The following is a 24,891-nucleotide window of genomic DNA, read 5'->3' on the forward strand; positions in this document are numbered from 1 at the left end:
CCTGAAACTGATGTACAGATTCCGAAACTATAGTTTTCAAACAAAGTAACATTTGTGCTTACTATGTGGTCCATACTTTAGGTTGTACAGTTTTCTAAATTTTTTAGTTATCCTATGTTTTGACTTATGGTTTTCATTATTAGTCTGTCGTCCCCTATATGTTTTTGGTGTAATATTAGCTGTTTTATATTCATCCTCGTGTACTCTCACATAACTCCTCTTTTGCCCCCTTATTACCTTTGTTCCATCCATTGCACATCCATTTTCCCCTCCCCTTAGGGCCCACAACGCCTGCCAATCTAATGCCCTGGGAGCCGTCCTTTCTCACGAGAGATACAGTTCTCTCTATTCGTTGGCATTAGTCTTCCCCAGGATATGGGTCCACCCCACCCAATGGTAGAACCCACCTTGGCAAAATGAGCCTTCAGCTATTCCCTCCGGAGTCCTCCCGCATCAGACCATACCCCCTGAGCGTCCTAACCAGGTAACCCTCCTACTTATACTTTGATACGTTTTACTCAACATCTAGTTCTCAATGAACTTCTGGCACTCTCCCATGTTTGTATGTTGCCCCTCCCTCCCACCTATTTCTTGGACCATATTATGGTAATTCTATTTTGAACTTTCTGAGAAATCACCAAACTCTTTTCCACAGTGGCTGCACCACTGTATGACTGTTCTCTCTGCCTCTCTCTCTCTCTCTCTATTTTCTTTTAAATGTTGCAATAAAAAAAATGAGGTCCCCACATACCCCCCACTCCCCTCACCCCACTCCTCCCATATCAACAACCTCTTTCATCATCATGGGACATTCATTGCATTTGGTGAATACGTTTTGGAGCACTGCTGCACCACATGGATAATGGTTTACCTTGTAGTTTACTCGCCCCTAGTCCACCCAGTGGGCCATGGCAGGACACACAACGTCCAGCATCTGTCCCTGCAGTACCCACCCAGGACAACTCCAAGTTCTGAAAATGCCCCCACATCATATCTCTTCTTCCCTCTCCCTACCCTCAGCAGCTACCATGGCCACTTTCTCCACATCAATGCTACAATTTCTTCCATTACTAATCACAATAGTTCCATAGTAGAATATCAGTCCACTCTAATCCACACTCCATTCCTCCATCCTGTGGACCCTGGGAAGATTATGCCCACTCCACTCTACATCGAGAGGGGGCTTAGATGCCACATGGATGATGGATGCACTTCTTCTACTTGCAGTTGTAGGCACTCTTGGCTCCCTGGTGTGGTGGTTGACCTTCTTCACCTTCCTGTTAGCTGGCTGGGGTAAGTTCAGTAAACCAGAGGGTAGGAGTTGCAAGTCTTCTGAGGTTCAGGGCCTGGCTGTCACATGGACAGTCCAGAGATTCAGGTCTCCCGAGTATACACCAGCCCCGGTGCCAACCACAGGTCCAGTAAAAGTGACAGAAGAGGCGTGTGTAGAAAGGTCACATTTGAGTCCAACTCCATCTCACTCAGGAACACAAACTCCAAAGAGGGCCAACTGACATGGCACTGAATTCCAGAGCCATCTGCCATGACCATAGAATCTGTGGGTCTCTGTAGCCCTCAGGAGAACCAGTACCTGAGGTTGTATCTACTTTGGCTGTCTCTGGGGTCCTGCTGAGGTGTGCCTAAGCATGAACCCTCTGATGACCTCCCGACTCGTTTTTGGAGACTCATAGCCATATAAACTCATTTGTCCTTTCCATTTCCCTCTTTCTTTACCCTCAAGGTATTTTTGCATTTTCTAATCTGGATTGCATTTTGTCACAATTTATAAAATGTAGCAAATAAAATGTTCTAAAAAAATGGTTATTACATGAGAACTTGTTTTAAAAATCATAAATTACCATACAAATATTATTTATTATTATGACTGGTCGAGTAGTCTTAGAAAAAATATTCCTTGTCTTAGTCAAGACTTCAAGTTATGAGTGACCCAAATCTGACTAAAATTAGCTTTGGGGAAAGAAAGGGAATGAGTTTTAGTGGAAGGACACTTGGCTGTCTTGGCTAATTGCAGAAATGGCTGAGGTGACCTCAGCCTTGCAGACTCCCCATGTGGGAACCTCACCCTGGCCTCTGCTTCTGTCTCTGTATCATCTTCACACTCTCTGTAAATTTGTGCCTTCCCTGAGGTGGGAAGCATGGCTTCCAAGCTTCATATCCTGTGGCATTTTCCCAGTTAGCTAAATACAAGGGAAGGACTCTGATTGGCTCAGCTCTGGTCAGGGCCATTCGGCTGTTGTCCAGAGGCAGAGTTTCACTGCTCAGAGGTCTCTTTTGAAGATCCCCCCATGCAGGGAACTGCTGCAGAGAAGCGGTCGTGGTGAGCCAAGCACCTCCAGTTGGTGCTCCGTGTCTCCCAGACCTCATGACTTCAAACTTCCGTTTCCTTAAGTATATAGGGTCAGCGATTTTACCTTGCCCAACTGATGACATGATTAGAGATGATGCTTAACCCATGGGGAATCTCGTAAAGGCTCCTACTTATTGTCCACACTACTATCACCAATGGGCTCTTTGAGTTTCCTTCAAATTATCTTCCTGCTCTAAAGCTAAGTCAAGCAAAGAACTTCACATTTCATGATTTTGCTTCTAAATCAGTCTTTAGCTCTTACTTCTTAAATGTAACCTTTCTCTCGTAGCCAGCACATGACAATCAATTAACACTTCTCCTACAGAACCAAAAGGAGAGAGTCAGAGCTCTTGAATACTTCTCTGAAGATTTCTACCTCTTACCTATGACTTTATCTTGTTAGGGATGTGAAGCAGAGATGCTGTATCCTTGATATCAAACACATGGCTTCTGACACATAGCAGAGACTCAGAAATTTCCTTGAATGAATGCATTTTCTTCATCCTCTTTCATTGGAATATCACTCCTTTAGGTAAAATTTTTAAACTAGCCTTCCTTACCTACTTAAAATCTATTTTTAAAAACCTTTTTATTGTGATAACATATATACAGCACAAATTTTACCATTTTAACATAAAATTCAGTGCTCTCAATTACATTCACAATGTTGGGCTACCATAACTACCATCTGTTACCATGACTTTTTTTGTCACCCAAACAGAATTCTGTATCCATTAAGCAATAACTCCCATTCCCCCTAAAATACACTTTTTATATTTTAGAAAATCATAGTAAACTTTTATAATTGTCACTTTAAGATACATGTTTGTAATGGCACAAATTGTTAATCAGTGAAAGAGTAGATTTCAAAAAGATGTTTATACCAAATTCAACACTTCTCAAAATATATTCTGTTGAGTAAAATAACAGTCCTTTTTGCCTGTTCTTATTTGTCAAGCAGTGATGATGGTCCAGGTAGCTGGAATCAGGAATCGGAAAGATTTCTGTCCTCCACAGATTGACTACTCATTTCAGGCTCTCTGCAGATTATAGGTGACTGTTGTTCTTTAACTACTTGGGCAGGAGAAGCAAAGAAGTTCACTTAACAGACCAGAAGTGAATTGTTTATCTAGTTTAGGTCTTCTTGAAGAAGGTTGTTCTGACTTTCCCACAGTTCTGGATGGGTAGACCATAATTTTTGGTTGCTTAACATGGTATTTGAATGTATCAGGTTAAGAGGCTTGGATAAATGGCTGCTCTTCTTACATATTTTGCTGGCTTTTTTCAAGTGTTAGAACAATGTCCAGCTCTGAGAAGTAGCTTTATGCCAACTGGAGTGAGCTTTTGGGATAAAGGGAAGTTTTTTGGATGAGTTACACTTAAATGCATAAACGTAGCCTAGCAAGTTACATGATGTGAAGAGAATTCTTCAAGGGTAAAAAGGATTGTTTAACTACTAAGAAAATCATAGGTTATTACAGATTGGTTTGAGATATCATGGTTTAGGTGCTGTTCCTGCAAATCAAGCCCTGCTGGTCTGGAGATTTAGTACCTCATAACAATGACAGTTAATGTTTAATGAGTCTTTGCTCTGCACTGGGTTCCAGCTTATGGGTTTTATGTGCATCCTCTCACGTAATCTTCCTTAGAGTGCTGGCAAGTCAGCACTATAGTTAACTCTTGCTTTACAGATGAGGAAACTGAGGTATGAAAGAAACAAATGCAGTATTGAGCCCAGCTAACCTGATTGAAAGAGCCATGCTTTTCACCCTCTAGAACCTCCTGCAAGGGAGGGAATGTTCATAAAAGGGACTTTGGAAGTGAGAACCTCTGTTTGGCTATACTTGGATCCTGGTTAATAGGCAAGGACAGGGGCCACCAAGTTGACAAGGGTTCATCCTGATTGCCAAGGGGAAATGGAGCTGTTGCTGTGTGTCTTAGTTTGCCAGGGCTGCTGAACAAAGTACCACAGATGAGTTGGATTGAATGATAGGAATTTATTGGCTCACAGTTTTGGAAGGTTAGAAGGCCAACATCAAGATGGCAGCAGAAAGATGGTGCATTCTCTGAAGGCTGCAGGTTCTGGCAGTGGGCTCACCGGCCATCCAGAAACCAATCTCTGCCTCTGTCACCTGGCTGGCTCTCTTCTTTTGTCCAACTATTGCGTCCAGATTTCCTCTGCCTGGAAGAACTCCAGGCCTATTGGTTGAAGGCCACCCTGATTCAGTTTGGCCTCACCTTCACTAATAACACCTTCAAAGATGCTATTTACAAATGAGTTTGCATCCACACGACTGGAGTCTTTATGGGGATATGATTCAGTCCATTGCACAGTGCAATGTGTAGACCCAGAACCCACTGTGTGCTTCCTTGTAATAGGGGAAGAATCAGGCTTAAATATGACTCCACGGGGAAGGTGACCAAGGCCCCTCCAGGAGGAGGAGAATCACAAACACTTGGGAGCTGACACAGGGACAGGAGCTTGGGTTTCTTCTACTTGTTCTCTGCTGGAGTATCTGAAGATCAAAAAGCACACCTCACAATTAGCCTTCCTCCTATTCTTTATAAAAAGAAATGTGATCGTTTTCACTTGCTGATTGGTTAGACTACTTCTTAGTCCATGGATTGTGGATAAGAAAGAACTAACCACTGGATGGTATTTTAGTGGAGCCAGAAAGGAAGTGAAGTTTGTTGGTGCTGGGGCTGGTGTTGTTTGATATTTTTAAGTCATTAAAATTTTTTTCTTAATAATAAAATGGTAAAACATTGAAACAGTACAAGATGGTATATTGAAAGCTAAAGTCTTTCTTTTGTTCCACACCAGTCCTTTGCCCAGTAGATAGACGCTATTAACAACTTCTCCCCAGATTATACACAAGCATGCACGTGTATTTGGTAACTTACACGGTGTCATCTTCTACACATTATTCTGCTCCTAGCTTTCTCACTGGGTAATATATATTGAAAATATTTCCAGAGCACAGTCTATCCTATAGGCTTCGTTTATTCTTTTAAATGGCTGCCTATTATTCCATAGTATGGAATGATGCCTTCTACTGACAACAGTTTTACAGTCGATGAAGTGTTGCCATGTATTGTTCCACCAAGCCTCACAGCAGCCATTAAGGGAGGTATCAGAAGACCCAGAGGGTAACCTGATTCCTGCAGGACCATAAGGCTCCTGGGATGAACACAAGCCCATGCCCATAACACGATACTCCTGTGCCAATATCAGTCCATCTTCCTTGGATTGAGGCAGTGGCCACACAGCCATGGTAGACTCTAGATCACCAGCCTGGAACCCAGAGAAGTGGGTAAGAGGAATTACGGCCTCCAGAGGGTGCAAAAAAGAGAAGAGTAGGATTTGGGAACTAGAATGGACTTGAGTGGTTAGCAGATTCACCCCTTTCCTTTACAGATGAAGACCTGCAGCCTGGAGATATTAAATAGCTGGTCTAGGTCCTACACATAGGTACTCTTCTGATGAGGGGAGGAAATAAGGCTCTCAATTTTTTCAGGGGTCTCAGCTAGGATGGGGTGTGGCCAATGTCTAGACTCTGAGAAATCCAAACATTCTTGAGAGATGCCCAAACTCCTTTCTAAGTGTCATGAGGTGGCTTACTCGAGATCATGCTCCTCATGGGGCAGACACAGCCACGTAGACTGGAGGCATCTTGGTGCCCAGGCAGTGTGAATTCCAATTCTGCTTCCTCCTTTGTATGCTGAGCATCTTATGGTCACTTCGGTCTGTGACTACTGCTGCAAAGGTTTAAGGTATTCTCTTTCACCCTGAGGACTAGAGAGTGCCGGAGAAAGTACTTGCTGCATTCGGTTACATTTACCATGCCAAGGTGTGTACATCAATAGAAAACATTTCTCCTTAGGCATCAATATTGTTTGCAGAGGCCAGAATTCATTTATTTCTACTTATTAGGAGACATTGTGACTTAAGCTGAGGACGTTGGTGAGTAGTTCCTTCCAAGTCAGACAGAATATATTTTGTTTTGTTTATTAGTCAGCCAAGGGGGTGGTGATGCAAAATACTAGAACTCTGTTGGCATTTATGAAGGGTATTTATTTGGGGTAGAAGCTTACATTCATAACGCCATAAAGTGTAAGTTACTTCCCTCACCAAAGTCTGTTGTCACGTGTTGGAGCAAGATGGCTGCCAATGTCTGTGAGGGTTCAGGCTTCCTCTTCTTCTTAAGACTCCATGGTCCCAGCTTCTTTCAATACCAGCTGTAGGCTGGGTTAAATCTTGTCTCTCTCCTGGGGCTCGTTTCTCTCTGGGCTCAGCTGCTCTGCTCTCTCCACAAGGCCAGCTGCAAACTCTCAGGCTAATGGCTTGTCTCTCTTCCTGGGGCCTCTGCTGTGTCTAACGGAGCCTTTTCTCTTCCTCTGTGTTCTTCTCCTGTGTGTTTCCTTCCAGGGGCTCCAGCATGGAAAACTCCCACCTCCCTTCTCTGTGGTGCTATTTCTCTGTGAGTTCCCATCAATGTCCTACTGACATGGCCCAATCAAATCCTTAATCATTATTTAGTCAAGTAAAAGTGAAACCTCTGAATCCAATATACTCTAGTATGCCCAAAGGAACAGACCAGTTTATAAACATAATCCAATATCTACTTTGGAACTCATAAACAATATCAAACTGCTGCAGCTTGTTCCCTTATTTTTGAAGTGGACTTAACTAAAAAATAAAAAGTGAAAGGAATGACGGAACTCATATGTTACAAATACTAAAGAATGTCCGGAAGTTCTGGAATGTTCTTTCATTGCTGAGTTGTCTGGGAGGACAGTCGGATGTCTTCAAGGGAGCATTCAGGTGTGGCAGTTTGAGGGACAGACACCCTGCACCCCACATCAGATTTTAAGAAACTCAGTCTCTTTGTTCTCTCCCAAAGCATCTAAATGCCCAAGAAACGGGAGGACTCCCCAGCAGTCAGCACAGCCTTGCTCGGGGGTCTGTTTCCCATCGGTCCTGGTCACTAGACCATTCTCCTCTTACTTGCTTCTTCTGCTTAGGATGAGAACAGTTTGAACTTGTTTCTTTTTGTTGTTGTTTTGTTTTTTTGAGCTTGTTTTCACTGCTTCAGGACATCAGTGTCTGGATTTCCAATGAGTCCGAGTGGGAAGAAAGCTTGGGGAACTCTCTGGTAACAATCGTACGGAGCAGAGAGGGTTTGCCACACTGCCTGGTGTGGAACAAATCGCGGCAATGGTCACATGGTTCTCCTCTTTGTTTGATGCTTATCAGTGTCCTGGAGGAGCAATTTCAGAAAGTCCTTTCCCATACTGCCTGACAGCACTTACTTGTTTGTGGAACCCTAACAGGCATTCTTGAAAGTGGTTTGTTGTCTCTGGGGTATTACAATGAGATGGTGGTCATTGGTTTCATTATGTTTTCTTTCATTGCAGCTGTTGGTTTGAGTCCATGCCAGGTGGTTAGAAGAATTGTGGTTTTACAGATGATAAGCGAGGCTGGACAAGAAGGGGGAGCATGTCCTTGCCCTGACCAAAAATTTTAGCGGATTGGGGTCTGGAGAGGGCAAATTGATTGCAGATTACCTCTTCACTTCATTTTTCATTTAGGAAAAAAATTCTTCCTGCATGATTATCTTTCCTAGAGTTCTTTTAAATAAATGTTTCCTTTGAAAAATACACTTAAAAGCAAAACTATTTTTGTTTCACTTGGAAAAATAAACGTCAAATGCAAGTTGAAGTTGGTTGTTATCACTGATAAGATAAACTACATTTGGCTCCCTGTAAAACTATAATTTGAGATGTGTTAAGCTTTTTTGTTTGTTTGCTGTTACATACAGATGTGGTTGTGAAATAGTTTAAATCATCGCACGCTGAATGTCCTTACTGGATTTTTAGGAATGTGTTCACTAAGACAGCCAAATGCTATTTCATTTTGTTTGGCTTCTTGCATTGGCTGTAAATCAGAAAGTATTCACTTTAATATCTGAGTCAAAATTTGTTTCCAAACATAATATGGGGGTTGTTCTTTCACAGGATATAATTTCCTTATTTATTTCCTCCATTCCTACTTCCTATCTTCTCTTTCTCTCCTTATTTCATGTTGGAGGGGCCCGAGAGATTTTCCAAAAAGATTTTTTTTTATAATATATGTCATAATCTACGAATGGGTACATTTCATGTGATAAATCTCTTGTGTCTTTAGCCATGGGAATGTTAGGATTTCTGAGTTCACAGTTTCTGTAAATAATTTTATTGCTGCCTCTGAAATATTCTTTCAATGATATGATATAGTAATTAGATTAGGGAGTTTTGATATAGTCTAAAGTACAACTTAATAGCCAGGCCTGTGGTTCAGTAATTACTGAGTTCTTTCTGTCTCAGCAGCCCTGGTGTTCTTGAACGAACAAGGGCTTGGGAGTGAGACAGCCGTGGAACACAACCATGGCTCTGCTGTCTAATCACCAGGTGATCCTGACCAAGTTCTGGACTTTCTGGAGTCCCAGGTTTCCATTCCTGCCATGTGGGTATTATAGTAACCCACTGCGTCAGTTGTGATGATGATACAAAGCCTAAGTCGCCCAGCTCGGAGCCGTGCCCATGGGAAGCACGTGCTCGCTGTTGCTAGCCATCCTTGGGTCCAGAGCTTGTCATGCAGGAGGAAGTCTGAACAGGCTGACCTACAGAGCTCCGCTTTGATTCCTTTTCCTGCCCCTGCCTCATCGTGATGCTTTCTACCCCTCTAGCTTCCTTTTCTACATGACTCCTGCTGGCTGGCTACTGCCTGTTGATGTATTACTGAGATCCTTGTTACAACATGCTTTGTTTCACACCTCTTCTTCCCCAACCCCTTTCCAAATCAGATCCTCTTTCTGATTAACGATAAGAACAATTTACGAGCCACCCTGGCTCAAACTATTAGAATCTTTGACTTCTTCCTCCTCCTCCATCTAGCTCTAAATATTTGACAAAGCTATCTCAAGTTTCATCACCTCTTCTTTCTGCCTTGTCTACTTTACCACTCAACTCTGATCTGTGCATATTTTGGTGTGAATTCTTTTCCTTGGCCTAACTCTGAATATTTCATCCTTCATGTTTTATGAACTTCATATGCTCCCATTCATTTAAAACTCTTCTGAACTATCGTTTCCATCCCAGTTTCTCTGCCAGTGCTCCTCTTTTTGCTAATGTGTGCCCCAACTACCTACCATGTCAACCTATTCTTCACTATTGCCTGGTAACTCCCATAACACAAGAGATGAATATGTACAGCCCCAACATGCTCAAACATGGCTCACGAACCAGGGGCTGATACAGGAAGCCGGTGTTTCCTCGGAGTGTAGGGGAGTGTAAGACTTGTATCCCTCCGTAGGACCATGCCTAGGAGAGTTGGATCTTGCATTTCTCCCTGTGATGTAGGTCAAAATTTGTTGTCCAAAAATTCAAGGCAAAATTTATCTTGTGGTTATAGTAAATAGAAGCCAACAACTTTGACTGTGTTAACTCATCCCTTTTCACTTCTCTATGCAAGAGCTTCCTAAGGGGCAGGGCACCCAGTGGCTAACTGGTTGTGCAGAATCCTACCATTACTGCCTTGGGAAAGTAGATAATATTCTTGAGTGGCGATCTGGCCCTTTGGGGAAGTTGGCTCTTCTGCATAAGAAGGTTAAGAGCTCAGCATCTGGGATGATGCTGGTTCAAAATCTTTCTCTGCCCCTTGTTTGCTATGTGGCTTTGAGCAGACTTTATAACTTTTATCATCGTGTTGCATCTGTGAAATGGGGATTAATGTACTCCCATCCTTATAAAGTTGCCGGGGGCCAAGTGAAATGATCCGTGTAAAACGGAGCACCTGACACATGGTGTTCCGGTCACTTTCCTTAGGAGAGAGCGTGTGTGGTCACAGAGTGTTCTGAAGGTGCCTCCCAGGCAGGAAGTGAGCACAAGCATGAGATGAGCAAGCGGTCCATGGTGTGTTGAGAAGGAGGCCACTCTCCTTCTTTAGTCGTTAAGGCACAGAAAACATGCCGAAACATCGTTTTGAGCCTTGAGAGTTGGGAAAATAGGAATCTGTTCATGACTTTTCAAAGCACTGTTGTGTAAACTAGGAAGCTCTCAGACCTGAGCAGGTGATTCCAGGGGACATTCTTCCTCAGACTTGTTCATAGGGCATATCTAAAATGAAATCTAAAACTAATAACTATGCCTGGACTGGGTCTTTGAGGCAGTGGGTGTCCCTTACCATAATTACAAGTTTATAACTGGTGTGTAGTGTGCTGGCTCCTGTTACGCAATAGAAGAATGCAGATGCTACGTGGATCTGAAGCCTGCTTAGCCAGTGCCTTTCATAATGTTTATCTAAGGATGGAGACTCAAGTTTTATGAGACCCACATTTCTTGTCAAGTCCCTACTCCACCCTATTGTAATTGGGTCTGAGGTAAATAAAGAACAAGGAGTTGTGCAGCTAAAACCCATTTTACTGCAGGTTGCATCTTGCCCTTGTAAGTGGGAAAATAGAGACATTAACTGAGAATCTGAGATAGGGGGCGGAACATACACTCACCTACTTTTGTTGTTAAGAATGGAAAACGTGTTTTTAAAATAATACATACTTCTTTAGTCTAAATTCAGGACATTTTCCCCAAGGGATATAAAGAATTGAGACTTTTGTAAATGGACTCCTTTAAACAAGCCAATATACATTAATTTGTGAAGTTAAAGACTCCACACGTTATAAACTAGACTTGTTTTTTGAGGGATAAAGCGATGGAGGGGCTGTCTTTAGTGCAGAAACTTCATGTGGGCATTTGGATAGTTGTACCTGCAGCTCAGAGAAGAGGGCTGGGTTGGCATATTAATTTGTGTCACCTGCATTTGGAGTCAGTGGAGCCCTTAAGTATGGAATAGATTCTCTGTTGGAGAATACGGAGTAAGAAGAGAAGTGGGCTTGACTGATCCCCCTCAGCTCTGATTTAATATTGGATAGAGGAAAGCAAAGGACACTGGGAAGCCACAGTCAGAGAGGGAGAAGGAAAGACAGGAGCCATGGGTCCGTGGAATCCTAGAGGAGGGCGTGCTTCCCGAGGAAGGGAGGCGCCGAAGGGGACCAATGCTGACAGGTCCAGCATCATGGTGACTGAAAATAACTGCAGATTCAGCCACAGCGGCCGTGGGTGAGCTTAGGGGAGCTCCTTTTGTGGGGTAACAAGTGTAATACAGATCGGCGAAGCCTGTGGCATGAGGGAGAAGTGAGAAGAAGGGGCTCTCACCTATAATCATCACCAAGGAGGTGTGCTGGGAAGGAGGGAAAAGCTAGAGGACGGGCACTGGAGTGCAATGTCAGATGGAGGGAGACTTTTTAAGGCAGATTTGCATGTGATAAAAGCCATCGGGGGAGCTGGTGCAGCTCAAGTGGTTGAGCACCTGCTTTCCATGTACGAGACCCTGGGTTCAATCCCCAGTACCTCCTAAACGAAAAAGCCAATGAGAAAGTAGCTTTTTGAGATTTGACAAATAAGAGAGGAAAGAGGAATAGGAATACAACAGCAATACCAACAACAATGAGTGTTTATTGAATGCTCATCACATCCAGAACACTGTGGCACGTTCTCAGCATGTATGATCTCATTTAATTCTTGGAAGAATATAGCAGGGGGAGCCATTCTTTTCTCTAGATTAGAGGGGAGGAAAACGAGAGCTAGAGAGGCTGAGGAACTCCCCGAGCATCCGTCAACAAGCGGATGTTCTCCAGCCCACCCCTTGATTTGAGGGAGTCCGTACTTCATTTGCATCCCTGACTTGCAGGGTCTTTTAACTTCTATTAAAGGGCCATTTTGAAAGCCTCTGAATGTTCTGTGTCTAGCAGCAATCCTCTGACAACAGTTGGAGCCAGTAGTCTGGTTTTAACCTGCTGAGAACACGCAACCTTGTGAAGATACATAAAATATGGAGCCCACACAACCTTGGCCGTGTCAACTGAGGGCAGTTTGCCCTAAGCACCCCCCCAAAAACAATGGGCTCAGGCAGAAATTAAGTCCAGGAGAGGACTTTAAAATTATTTTTAAAAGTATTTTTCACTTAGAAGACAGAAAGAGGAAGGAAGGCTGAGGTCGCAACCTAGGAAGGGCAAGTCGGTGATACGAAAGCATCCTTCCAGCAGCTTTCATGGATCTCTGGAGGGGGCAAGTCTCCTGACGTCATATTAATTCTTTCCTCTTGCTTTTCACAGGGCACAATGACTATATGTGTCCGGCCACCAACCAGTGCACCATCGATAAAAACCGGAGGAAGAGCTGCCAAGCCTGCCGGCTGCGCAAGTGCTACGAAGTGGGCATGATGAAGGGTGGTAGGTGCTGGGACAGTGGTGGCCTCCCAGGGCTGGGACTCTCTACCAGAGTAACGTGGGAAGGTGTTTACTCTGCAGATGACCAATGCTTTCCCTCACTGCTTTCTTCTCTTTTGCAACAAAAATATTTCCACAATACAGTCTATTTGAAAAAAAAAAAATAGGATGCTGTTGCAATTGGAAATTCTAATATGCCATTTGCTGTTACAAATACGTCGAATGTGAACAATTAAATTTTAAATCAAAGGTGCGTGGGTGGTGGCGGCAGAAGGGAAGGAAGAGGGCAGAGTGAATTACTCTAGCAATATTTTTCTTTCGGTTACTGTTTATGGTGCTCACGCGAGGAAAATGACATCTGCAAATAACAGTTCCCTTGTAAATGTGGAAGCAAAATAGCTCACTTCTCACCTCTCAGTCTCGTAGCGAGTTTGAATTCGAGACCCAGGGCGGCTTTCTCCTTGAGAGGTCGAGGCCACCAAGCAGCTTTCTTCAGCACGGTGTGCTGGGAACGGTGAGCCGATGCGTGAGCAAGGGCAAGTCGCACAGCTGTCAGGTGTTGCCCACGTGGGCCGGTGTCTTTGTGGGTGTGGCTGTGTGTGTGTGGTTTTCTGCCATCTTGTGTATCTGACCTTCCAGGGGCCTCATATGGGAGTTGGGTGCTGAGAGCGGTAGCTGCTCCAGGAATGCGGTTGCCTGGCTGAGTGCCTTGTATTCCTGGGGATCTTGAGGAATATTGCTTCCAGGCTTGGAGAGCCTTCAAAATAGTGGAAGAGAACGACTAGGAAATGTGCCATTAATATAAAGCCGCGATGCCCCCAGTGTTCTAGGACCAAGAGGAGTGGGGAGCGTGATCGTTGGTTGTACTGGGTGCTGATCCTGATCACCTTCTGAAGGAGGTGAAGAGCTAAGAGTGGCAATGGAAAGAAATAATGGTTTTTGCACACAAAGGGCAGCTGACCTTTGACTTGTTAATACTCGGCCGAGGAGGTAGAAAGAAATAACCAATTGAGAAGAGGAAACCAATACAAAGCCTTCCTGATTGGTAGGGAGCAGGATTGGATGTAAACCTGCCAGGCTGAGACTTTGAAAGCGGCATTTGGGAATAAATTTTCTTGACTAACCGATGAAATATTGAATTTACGTGTTATGTGAGCTGTGACTGTATGTGTTGAGTGTCTAAAAAAAAGACCAGCCTAAATTCAGGGTAATTAGCTCCAAGAATTTAACAGCTCCATTCAGAAAATGACACCTTGAGTCATAAGTGGATTCAGTATTTAAGGAATTTCTTCTTCTTTGTACTTTTGGAGAACTAGTCAGGCCTAATTAAACTCAAAAAGCTTAGTAAGGTAAAAAGTGACAGGACGTAAACACGTGAAAAAAGTTTAGTTTGGAAGAGTGGAGTCCTCGTTTAATGTTCTTCTTTGGAGGTCGTAAGTAGGTTAAGCCCAGCCTCCTGCACTCCCTCTGAATGCTGAAATAGTCAGCTTGTGAATGTGCCCATACCTTGACGCTACTTCTTAAAAGCAGCGAGAAACCAAGATACAGAAATCCACTAGGCATGAAATTCCAAAGCAAAAAAAAAAAAAAAAAAAAAAGAAGGGGGGTGCCCATTCATTTAGCATGGGCAAAAACCATGAGATGACTGATGAAGCTTTTTCCTCCAAGACTTGGTAAAAAAAGAAAGAGATGACCTGGGATGTAGCCTGCTCAACTGCCTCCAGGGGTGTGGGCAGGTCGGCATCTGCTTCTGTTCATGCAGTTGGGTGCAGCGATGGTAGGCGGCCCACGTTTTGACCCTTCTCCAAACCAGGCTACTTTCAATTCTCTTACTGTGGATTGGGCAACTTTCTTACATATTTGGCAAAGAGCATGAAGAGATCAGCTCAGTTTGAAGATTGAGTCCTACTGAGCACTCCACAAAAACTGCTTTTGTGAAGGTCACCAAAGACGTCCATGTTGCTAAAACCACTGGTCAATTCTCAATCCTCATTCTCTTGCTCTCTTAGCAGCATTGGGCACAGTAGATACTTCTCTCCTCCTTAATATTCTTTCTTTCCTTAATATACTTTTCCTTTCTTTCCAGGACATTACAGTCTCTGGGTTTAACTCTGACCTCATGGCTCATGTCTTCTAGGCCCCTTCAAGTTCATCTGGAACTCTGCTCTTTTTTTTTTAATTAATTTTTATTATCTTTTTTTTAAAGATAATAAATCACACAAAATATTACAATAAAAAATATAAGAGGTTCCCATATACTCCACTCCCCACACCTCCCACTCCTCCCACATCAACAACTTCTCTCATTAGTGTGGTACATTCATTGCACAATCACCACGCCAGGAAACTGGGAGAGTCAAGCAGGAGAATTGCATCCATCAGCCATGTGGGATCTAAGCCCCCTCTTGATTTAGAGGTGGAGTGGACATCGCCATCCCAGGGTCCTCAGGATGGAGGAATAAAATATGGATTAGAATGGACTTACTGGTGTTCTACTATAGAATTATTGTGACTCCAGCAATGGAAGAAATTATATTATTGATGCAGAGACAGTGGCCGTGGGAGTTGCTGAAGGCAGGGAGAGGGAAGAGAAGATGTGATGTGGGGGCATTTTCGGGACTTGGAGTTGTCCTCAATGATATTGCAGGCACAGATGCTGGACATTATATATCCTGCCATAACCCACTGAATGAACTGGGAGAGAGTATAAACTACAATGTAAACTCTAATCCATGCTCTTTGCTTTTTATGCTCTCTCCCCTGGGATCTCTTCCAGACCCATGACTTTAAATAGCACGTATGTGCTGATGGCTCCCAACTTTACACCTCCAAGCCAAACCCTTCTCCCAAGTCCCCACTTGTATATGTGAAACTCCTCACTTGTCTTCTCCCCTTGACTCTCTCATAAACTTCTCAAACGCGATTTGGTCAGGCCTGAATTGTGGTCTTGCCTCTCAGCTGTACATTATACATGGTTTCCCCCATCTCAGCTGATAACCCTTTGAATTGCTTAGGTCAAAAAGTTGAGTCATCCTTGACTCCTCTTTCTTCCACACCTTGTGTCCAGAGAATTCTGGTAACTCCCCCTTCAAATATTTCTGACCTCTTCTTATCACCTTCTCTGCAACCCCCCTGGCCTGAGCCACTGCCATCCTTCAGTTATTTGCAGACACCATCCCGGCTTCTTCCCTTGCCTGCCTACAGCTGATTCCCCATACAGATCAATTAAAAATGTAAATCAAATCATGCCACTTCTCTACTCAAACCCAGGCAAGGCTTCCCATTTCTCTTAGGCAACATCATTACTATGGCCGTAAGAAGCTCGGGTGTCTTTGGCCTCCTTTCCTGTGATCATCTCCCTGCTTCCTGCGCCTAGTCATGTTGGAATTATTCCTGACAGAAGAATGTCTTAGAGCCTTTTCTCTAGCTCTGCCTTCTCCCTGGAATGTCGTTTTCCCAGTTATCTGTGTAGCCAACTCCTTCACATCTTTCAAGGTCAGTATCCATTTATCCATTTCTCATTAATGTCAAATATCAGTGAGGTGTACCCTGACCACACTACATAATAATGCAGTTTGCTCCCCCGCCCATCCCGCAGTCCCCTCAGTCTCTGTTTGCTCTCCCATCCTGTTCTGTTTAATTTCTCTATAACATATCCACTTTCCAATATACTCTAATTAATTTTTTAAATCATTTTGATGGTTCGAAGTTTGTCTTCCTCACCAGAATGCAAGATCCACAAGGAAATTTACAAACGAAGAGTGTTTGTATGTTTTGTTCTCTGATGATCTTAGAAGAGGGAGGACCTGCAGATAATAGATAGGCAATAAATGGTCTAAATAGTCCAGCATGCATTAATTAATAGAATGAAGGGAATGAATGGACACAACCGAGAGTACGTTAAGTGTAGAGCTACGAATAGGTTGAGCATCGAGAGTCCTCTGCTTTTCTAATTGAGCAGGAATATCTGCTTGGAAGTCAAATCTGTAAAATCGTTAGCTTTTGCTCCACAACCAAATCTGACCTCACAACCTAGGCAGGGTGCAGCAACAAGCCTCTACTGCTCCCCTGTCAGAGAGCTGCTATTGGGCTCGTACATCTCTCTGGAGATCAGCTGGCTGGTTTGGCAGGAGCAGCTGGGACGACTGGTTTTGCTTCCCGCGTCTCTTGGCCATGTTCTCGTGATAGCAGGGCGCACACCCCACTGCACCAGCCCAGTTCAAGCCTTTGCTTTTGTCTGATGATACCCAAGAGGCCAAAGCCAGCCACATGGCTGAGTCTGTCTGTAGAATGAAAGGATGACTGAGTTAAGTGGCAAAGGGTGACACATTTGGGGGAATTTTGGTATTCTATCACTACTAGAAATATGGGCTTTGGACATAAAAATAATTAGAGTCATAGGATCTTAGATTTGGAAGGGCCCTCAAGGTTTACCTATTCTTTTTCTCCCTCAATGCAGGAATCCCTGACAGCTTGCATTGGAGTGCAGAATATAGATGTGCATTTTATTTTCATGCGTCCTTTATATACATGATGAGTGAGCAATATAATACAGGAAAACCCAGGAGTAAATGTGAGTTAGTACTTCTGGAAACAAACGGATAGCTTCAGATATGCTTGATTTCACTGATTGATTCAGATGCGGGTTTAGTGTGTGCTCGATTGTGTTACAATTGGTTGTGGCTGGAGATTAAAAACAATTAAATATATGGCTATTTAATATTTCAATTAATGTTCACTGCATTTATAAAATTAACCAAAGAAGGTTGGCAATAATGCATTTGTTTTTATTTAAGGTGAAGTTAAAATACTGAATTTAAATTTTCTTTTTCCTTAACTAATTTGACTGCCTATTTAAAGGTCATTTTTGGTTCTTAAAGGAAGGCAAAAGAGTGATTTTTATTTACCTTGCCAAGAATGACTGTGGCTTCTTCTCTAATGTTAGAAGAAATGCTGACAGTTCAAGGCCAGGAAAAAACTCAGAAGGGATCTCTCTCGTTCTTATAATTTGCGTTTGTAGAAATACATGCTTCTTTCAGTAAGTGAAACATGAAATGCAGAACTTTGGATGCAGCAATGGGATGGATGCATTTCTCTTTTTAAATTCTATAAGCCTAATACCACTAGAATTTCCACATGGTTACTTAACGGAAAAGGTCATGATTAGGATTATGAATAATTTTTAGAGCAGAAAGCAACTTAAAGAGCATCTGGTCCACCTATTTTTTTTTTCCCATTTCATTCCTCTACACCAAGCCACACAGCTAGTTGACTGCTCGGACAAAGAAAGTCTCCTGGCTCTTAATACAGTGCTCTTCTCATTGTACGGCACTGCCAGGCCTATCTATGAGTGATTCAGATCATCATGAAAGAAAGATACATGTGAAGTAAGATGCTAATATAACCCAGAAATAGGATCGTGAATGCAATTTGCTGCTCCTCTTCTATGAAAGTACCCATCAATACATTTAGCTTAGCTGCACCACAGGTACACCAAAAGGAATTTAAGATCAGTATTTAAGATTAGTATTTTTAAAGACTTATTTAATATTTAACTTGCTTTTATATGATTTAATATTTAATATTAAATTTGGAATTATACAATATAATTTGGAAAGACATTTTCTCATTCAACCCAAAGGTTTTCACTGTTTTCCAATCATAACTTCAACCTTTTTTGAAAACCCTGTCTGTCTTCTTTTGTAAATACAGCAACAATTCTGATATCAGAAAAGGTGATTTGTCAAATGGAAGTAGTCCTGGCTAAGGGGCATGTGTTTGGACCTCTTCACCAACTACCTGGGATCCTTAGGAAAACCTCTTAATTTTTTCTGAACTCACTTTTCACTTCTGAAAAATGTGGGCTTGAGACTCAGTGGTCTCAAAAGTACCCTTCAAATCTTAAATTTTATGCTTTATGATCTAAGTTCAGATTTGTGATGGGAAGGTCAGATTCTAAAGTCCAAGGTAGTACATATAATATTCTGACTATTAGGAACAACTTCAACAGAAACCAAATTTTAAGCTGAATTTAGCAGAATGGATAGCAACTAGAGAAATCTGTTGGCATGAACAAACTTACTCTCTTCCTTAGCATGGGAAGTGAATCTGTTCTGAATGGCAGGTGTCACAAAAATGAGCTTGAGGCTGTTGTTATAATGGTATGAACAGATAGTTATAATATCTTTTCAAATTATTTAGCCACATTAAAAAAAGAATTCAAGAACTCAGATTGTTGAGATGGGACTTTGAGAAGGTAACTACCTCTTTTATGTTATCAGAGATGAAACAGTCATAACCAAGACCCAAGTCCCAAAGCTGATAAAAGTTTCTAGTTTCTGCCTCATGGAACAGAGGAAGAAAGAAGCTAAAAAGGTGGTGAATCTTGAGAAGCTTCTGATTAATAGCATACCTGCTAGTCCGAGGACATTTGCTTGGAAACTTATCCAGAAGATGCACACCAATGCCCGGGAGACTTGCCGTCCTGGTAATCACACAAATACTTGCCAGTCTTAAGAGGGCCCCTAAGGCAAAGTGTCTGGCCACACCTGAAGACAACACGTGGTTTTAAGCTCTATGGCTCAGATAAAAATTAGTGAGACACATACAAAATGATACTTAGCTGTTTACCTCTTTGAAAGCTTGCTTTACAGGACTCTTACTATATTTATTTTGTGTTCAATTTTATGCAGTTTTATTTAAAAATTTTACATGAAAAATGGCAGGCTAAGTACAGACTTCTTCCTGTAAATGGTTTATAGGCAGCCTTTATTGAGCATCTACTATGTGAAGGTGTTGGGGACACAAGGAGGTTTAAGTCCTGGACACTGGCCACTACATCCAGGCAACCTAATGGTAGAAAGAAGCCATTCACGTGAAAAGACCAAGCCTCTCCATTCCCTTCAGAGACCAAGACTGGCCTCCACATTTGCCCACCCACCAGTTCTGACCTTTCTGATACAGGTGATTCCAGGGATCAAGCAAGTTCAAGTTTACTGGCTTTTGTACTTTGTGGCTTTAACTTTTGTACTTTGTGGCTAATGTTTTGGGGGCCTCTGTCCTGCTGCTGAGTTAAAGTCCTGCTCATTTTGGATTTATTTCCCTTTCTTGTGCATCCCAACCACATAGAGAGGCTACTTGTGTGAAGACACCAGGTGTTTCTAACACAGCTCCTGAAGGGCACGAGTCAGGGGTGCTGCAAGAATGCACCTGAGGGTGGAGGTAGCTGAAGTGGTTGAGCACCTGCTTCCATGTATGAGGTTCCGTATTTGTTCCCCAGTACCTCCTAAAAACAAAACAAAACAAAAATAAACCAACTCTCATTGGGGAGTGGATATAGCTCAGTGGTTGAGTGCCCTTTTCCCACATACAAGGTCCTGGGTTCAAATTTGATACTGCCTTAAAAAAAAAAGAGCACACCTGGTACAGTGTCAGACACAGGCTTTATTTATTGGGACTTACAGACTGGAGAGGATCTCTGAAGGTGGTGGTTTGGAGAATGAAATAGTGCTCACAAAGAGGCGGGAAAATGAGGGGTAATACATAGGGTCTCAGAACAAAGACATTACATAACAGAGTTTCTGCTAGAGTCACATGAAGCACGTAAATGGGGTCTGGTGATATTAGTGTAGGAAGGAATTGTACAGCCTGGAGAGAATTACAGTCTATGATACCGTTTTTACATTGTTTCTCTGTGGGGAGGCCTGTTACACTTTAACTTGTGTCCTGGGACATGCTGTGTTCTGTGGGCTGAGTCAATGCCCAGGACCCACTGGACCCCCACAATCCACCCCATGCAGAAGCCTGCTTTGCCCATACGACACACACAGCATCTGCATTTCACAACAACAGTACAATATACAACAGAATATAAGAAGTCTCTACCCAAAGCTAGTAGACTTACAAAGATACATCACTAGGGCTAAGAAAGAGAAATGAACCAATTAGACAGAGGATTAAGAGCTAATTTATTAACATGACTTATGTGCTCTTGCATATAATTTAAAACATTTTGAGAGTGATCAGGAATATATACATGGCGCTGAGCCTTATTTAATGAGGTCTTGTCTCAAACTTGTTGATGGGTTGCACTCTGCCATGCCAGCAAGGTGTTTCATGCTGTCCAAGGAAGGCCAGTAACACCCAAGAATGGTAGGTCAGGGCAAACCCAATACTGAGTGTACGATTGTGGGCATGGGTTACTGTTGGAGCCCGCTGTAAACGTATTGGCTAGGGAGCTACGGGGGGAAAGAAAGATGTTTATGGGGCAAAAACTAGTTTAGGCATAAGGATGGTCCACATAGACACACACAGGGCCCTAGCTATTTGCTGTCCTGATTGGGTGCCTTTTTACCTTTACTTGTCAGGTGTTAGAGAACCAATGGGGAAACCTTTCTGTTTTATGTTATCCAGGACTTTTTTCTGAGTCTGAGACTTTCAAACTGGACCTTGTGACTGCGGTCTTTGGCAGGCTTTATTCTGACCAGCCTCCTTCCCTCAACTTTCCCCTTATTCTTAAGGGGGAGCTGAAGGATGATGGTTATTCTTCTGTAGCTGCTTCCTTTTGGTCAGGGGCAGTAGACCCTGCCTGTTGGGGTTTGAAACTCTCTGGCTGTTTTATTGAGATTGAGAGAAGGTGGGTTTTTGGCACCATGGGTGGAACTAGATGAAATCCCCACATGATTAATTCCTTGTTCGGAAAGGCATTGGTTCTGGAAGAAATAAACTTAGAAAATGAATTAAGTTTATGAAGACTTTTAACGAGTTTAATATTCCTCTGCATATGATTTATAATAGAAGAGATATCATATTCATTAGGTGTATAGGTACAGCACTCAGTAATAATCAATGCATGAGTTTCTTTTTGAGCTGCCGTTCATAGATCTAAACTCCAGATTGAAACACCATACATGTTTTCTCTTCTTGCGAGTAGGCCATAATGCCAATCGTGTTTGTTTATGTTCTACTTACGTTACTCTGGTAATTATTGCTCCACCTGGTAAGTCCTTCACACAGCCAGCATGCTGCAGCACCATTGATCCTGGCGGAGGTGCTGGTGTTTCACTGGCCTGGTGCACAGAGCCCTTTGGCACTATCAAACAGAGCCACTCTGGAGGCAATGTTGATTGTAAATCTGACCACACTGAGCCATTACTGGCTGCTGCAGGAGTCCGAAACAGCAACATTCTTCCCATTCACATCAGGAATTCACATCCAGAGATGTGGTAGATACTTTTATTGTTTTAGGGGTCCTAGTGACTGACCTGGTCATTAACCCAATTGGAGAGGCACTATGCATGGTATGGGGAGCCTGGTTTGAATGCACAAGAGAGTGTGACAATATTGAAGTCTGCAATACCATCTGACATTGTTTCCCTGTGGGAAGGTCTTACATTTTAACCTGTGTCCTGGGGCATGCAGGTGACTGCATACTGCCAGCTGAGCTTTCCTTAGGGGCAAGGGTGGAGCAAGGCCTGGGGCCCCCTAGACCCCCATACCAGCTACCTTGGAAGCCTATATTCTGAGAATCAAATGTATAGCCTGTAAGTTGATAATTACAAATTGCCACACAGATGTTAGGTATTATTATTCCTATATGGTATGGCACTGAGGCTAAGGATTTAGCCTTTGGACTCATGCCATGGGTTCACATTTTAGCTCTGTCTGTAGATGGATGACCTTGAGCAAAAGATACTTCTCCTCAGTTTCTTTATTTGTAAAATGAGCATAATAATAATAAGAGTACCTACTTAATAAGGTTGTTTGAGAATGAACGTAAATTGTGCTTGGCATGTAATAAGCCCTAAAATTTGCTTACAATGGATAATAAAGAGTACATTTAATTTTCACCTTATATGCTTAATTTCAAAATAATACAATTTCATTGTATCATCATCATCATAATTAATCAAGGCTTGTTCAGTAATTATTTGTAATATGTTTATTTCCATTGCATATTCAAAGACATATCAAATGTAGTACCTAGCCCTGAAGAACTTATAAGTTAGCCTCCTACTAACCCTGACATTCAAAGTTCTCCACCTTCTGGATTCATACCTGTTTTTTCATGCTCTTTCCTACTTTCCTAACAAACCACTTGCTCCATCAGTGAGCAAGTGGGCCTGTTCATTGACTCAGAAAGGACCTTGGCCTTTTGTGCCTCCTTTCAATCTGAAGTTGTTTGTTAATAACTGCATTTATTAATATTAAATATCCTGGTTTATTGAAGCCACTCCCCTTAACTGTTTTCAGACTTCTTGGAAGTGAGTGACCTCTCCCCTCTGATTCCTGTAATTTTCTTTAACTGTGTATCAGACGCTCAGGGGAGATGCTGGCTGAGCCCCTGCGTTCATCTGAGCCCTGACTCTGGCTCGAGGGCAGGCATGGTCATTCGGACAGCCTTGGTTCTTGCTTACTGCCTGACTCCAGCCCCCCTGATTTGAACATGAGCTTCAGCCTCTGCCATCTGCCTCTCCTCCCTTTCTGATCTTTGGCATGACCCTGTCAGCCCTGAATTTTGCTTTTGGACTGTAGGTCGTTTTCCTTCATTCCTAGACTTGATTGTGTCACTCACCTGCCGCTATGCCATGATTCCGCACCAGCCCCAGGAATGCCACTGCATTTACCCCTACCCCCCCAGAGCGGCAGCACCCCCCTGCCAGCTGGTCTCTGCACCTTTGATCCCATTGAACTGACTGTCTGGCACTGCACTGAATCTATCTCTGTTTATTGAACACCTAATTGAATGGGATACAGAATTCACCTTTTGTGTGCCAGGTAGCATTGAGCCAAGCTCACTATTTAATATTTTGTATTTTAAAAATAGGTTCATTTCATGTCTATCCAATTAGGTTTTTCATTTCTAGAGGTAGAGATGGTCATATTCTCATTTGATCCCTAGCACAGGGATGTTTTTGTAATTATTTTTTTTATTAATGGTGAGTTTAGTGATAAAGGGAAAAGGAGAAGAGGTGGTTTATGTTCAGCTACACTGTTCCCATATGCCTGTTATGCATGGTGGGGGTAATACCATTGGCATAATGATCTCTAGGGTTTTTGCATGGTGCTTAGATGTGCAGAAAATTTATGATGGACTTTTTAGCATATAAGGTAATGAGAGCAAATACTGTTAATCATGAAAATAAATAAAGCTATATGTGCAGTCAAACAAAAGCAAGTATTATGGAGTAAAAAAAGCCATTTCCAAAATGCTTATGTCAAAATCAGGTTTCCTAACTATTGAATTATTTTCATGATTTTCAAAATCACAGGTAAAAATGAATTATTATATTGGCGATTGGCACTTTTTATAGGTAGAGAGGTGCTAGATGTAGCATCTTTACTGTTGACCAACAATTCTTTTTTTTTTTTTGCTTTATCCTATATATTTATGCTTACTAATTTGTTCCTGTGGAGGCTTTAAAATATGCATTGTATGCTATATATTTAGGATTCCTATAAGGTATTAGTTGTAGTGTGGCAGCTCCACCCTGAATTATTTTCCAGGTGTGTTTTTTTTCTAGCTCAATTTGGTTTTTAACACATTTATATACAGAACACACACACACAGAGACATACTCTATCAATAAGTATGGTTTGAATTCATTAAAGGGAAGCTTTTGATAAGTGTTAAGCCTCTCCTTTTAATAAAAATTGATTGTAGAACAACTTGTTATATTTGCTCCAGGGCTGTGGATCACCATTTATTCAGTGAAGTCCTGGCTCAAATTAAATTATGTGTATGTGAAATGGAATCATGTCACAGGGATGTGTCATTGACTCCCAACGAGAAGTGCAGGTATCTGGTCTCTCACAGCAGTGATAGGTCAGGAAAGGGCCCACCTGAGTCCCTCCCATTTTTCACGGACTGCATTTTGCCTTTTAACCCACTGGCAAGGGATAGGGGTTAATGCGGAAACACACCAGGTGATTTCTGTGCGTGAAATCCTATGAAAGGAATTACAGAATTGTCTGGCACAAGGACCCTGACTGAAGCACAAAATAGCAGTGCACACACCAGCGAGATAAGCTTCAAACGTACGGAGAATATTTTTAAAATAAAATGAAATGCCCCAACAAAGCATGCAGGTCCAATTAAAGAGTCGTGCCACAGGAATTGGAGGTAGAGCTGGCCAGCTGCAACCCAGCCACAGGCCAGGAAGGCGACAACATCGAGACAGGTTAGGGATGGACTGAAAC

The 24,891-nt window shown here is 42.5% G+C and overlaps 1 protein-coding gene across 1 annotated transcript in view; it reads left to right on the plus strand.

Annotated features, from left to right (window-relative positions):
• Window positions 1-24,891, plus strand: part of ESR1 (estrogen receptor 1) — a 387,555-nt gene that overhangs the window by 184,401 nt on the left and 178,263 nt on the right. The window contains 2 exon segments of the mRNA XM_058289585.2: window positions 12,580-12,714; window positions 14,293-14,299. Coding sequence (XP_058145568.2) covers window positions 12,580-12,714; window positions 14,293-14,299 — 142 coding nt within the window.

Source organism: Dasypus novemcinctus, chromosome 28, assembly GCF_030445035.2.
Source record: "Dasypus novemcinctus isolate mDasNov1 chromosome 28, mDasNov1.1.hap2, whole genome shotgun sequence".
NCBI classification, from domain to species: Eukaryota; Metazoa; Chordata; class Mammalia; order Cingulata; family Dasypodidae; genus Dasypus; species Dasypus novemcinctus.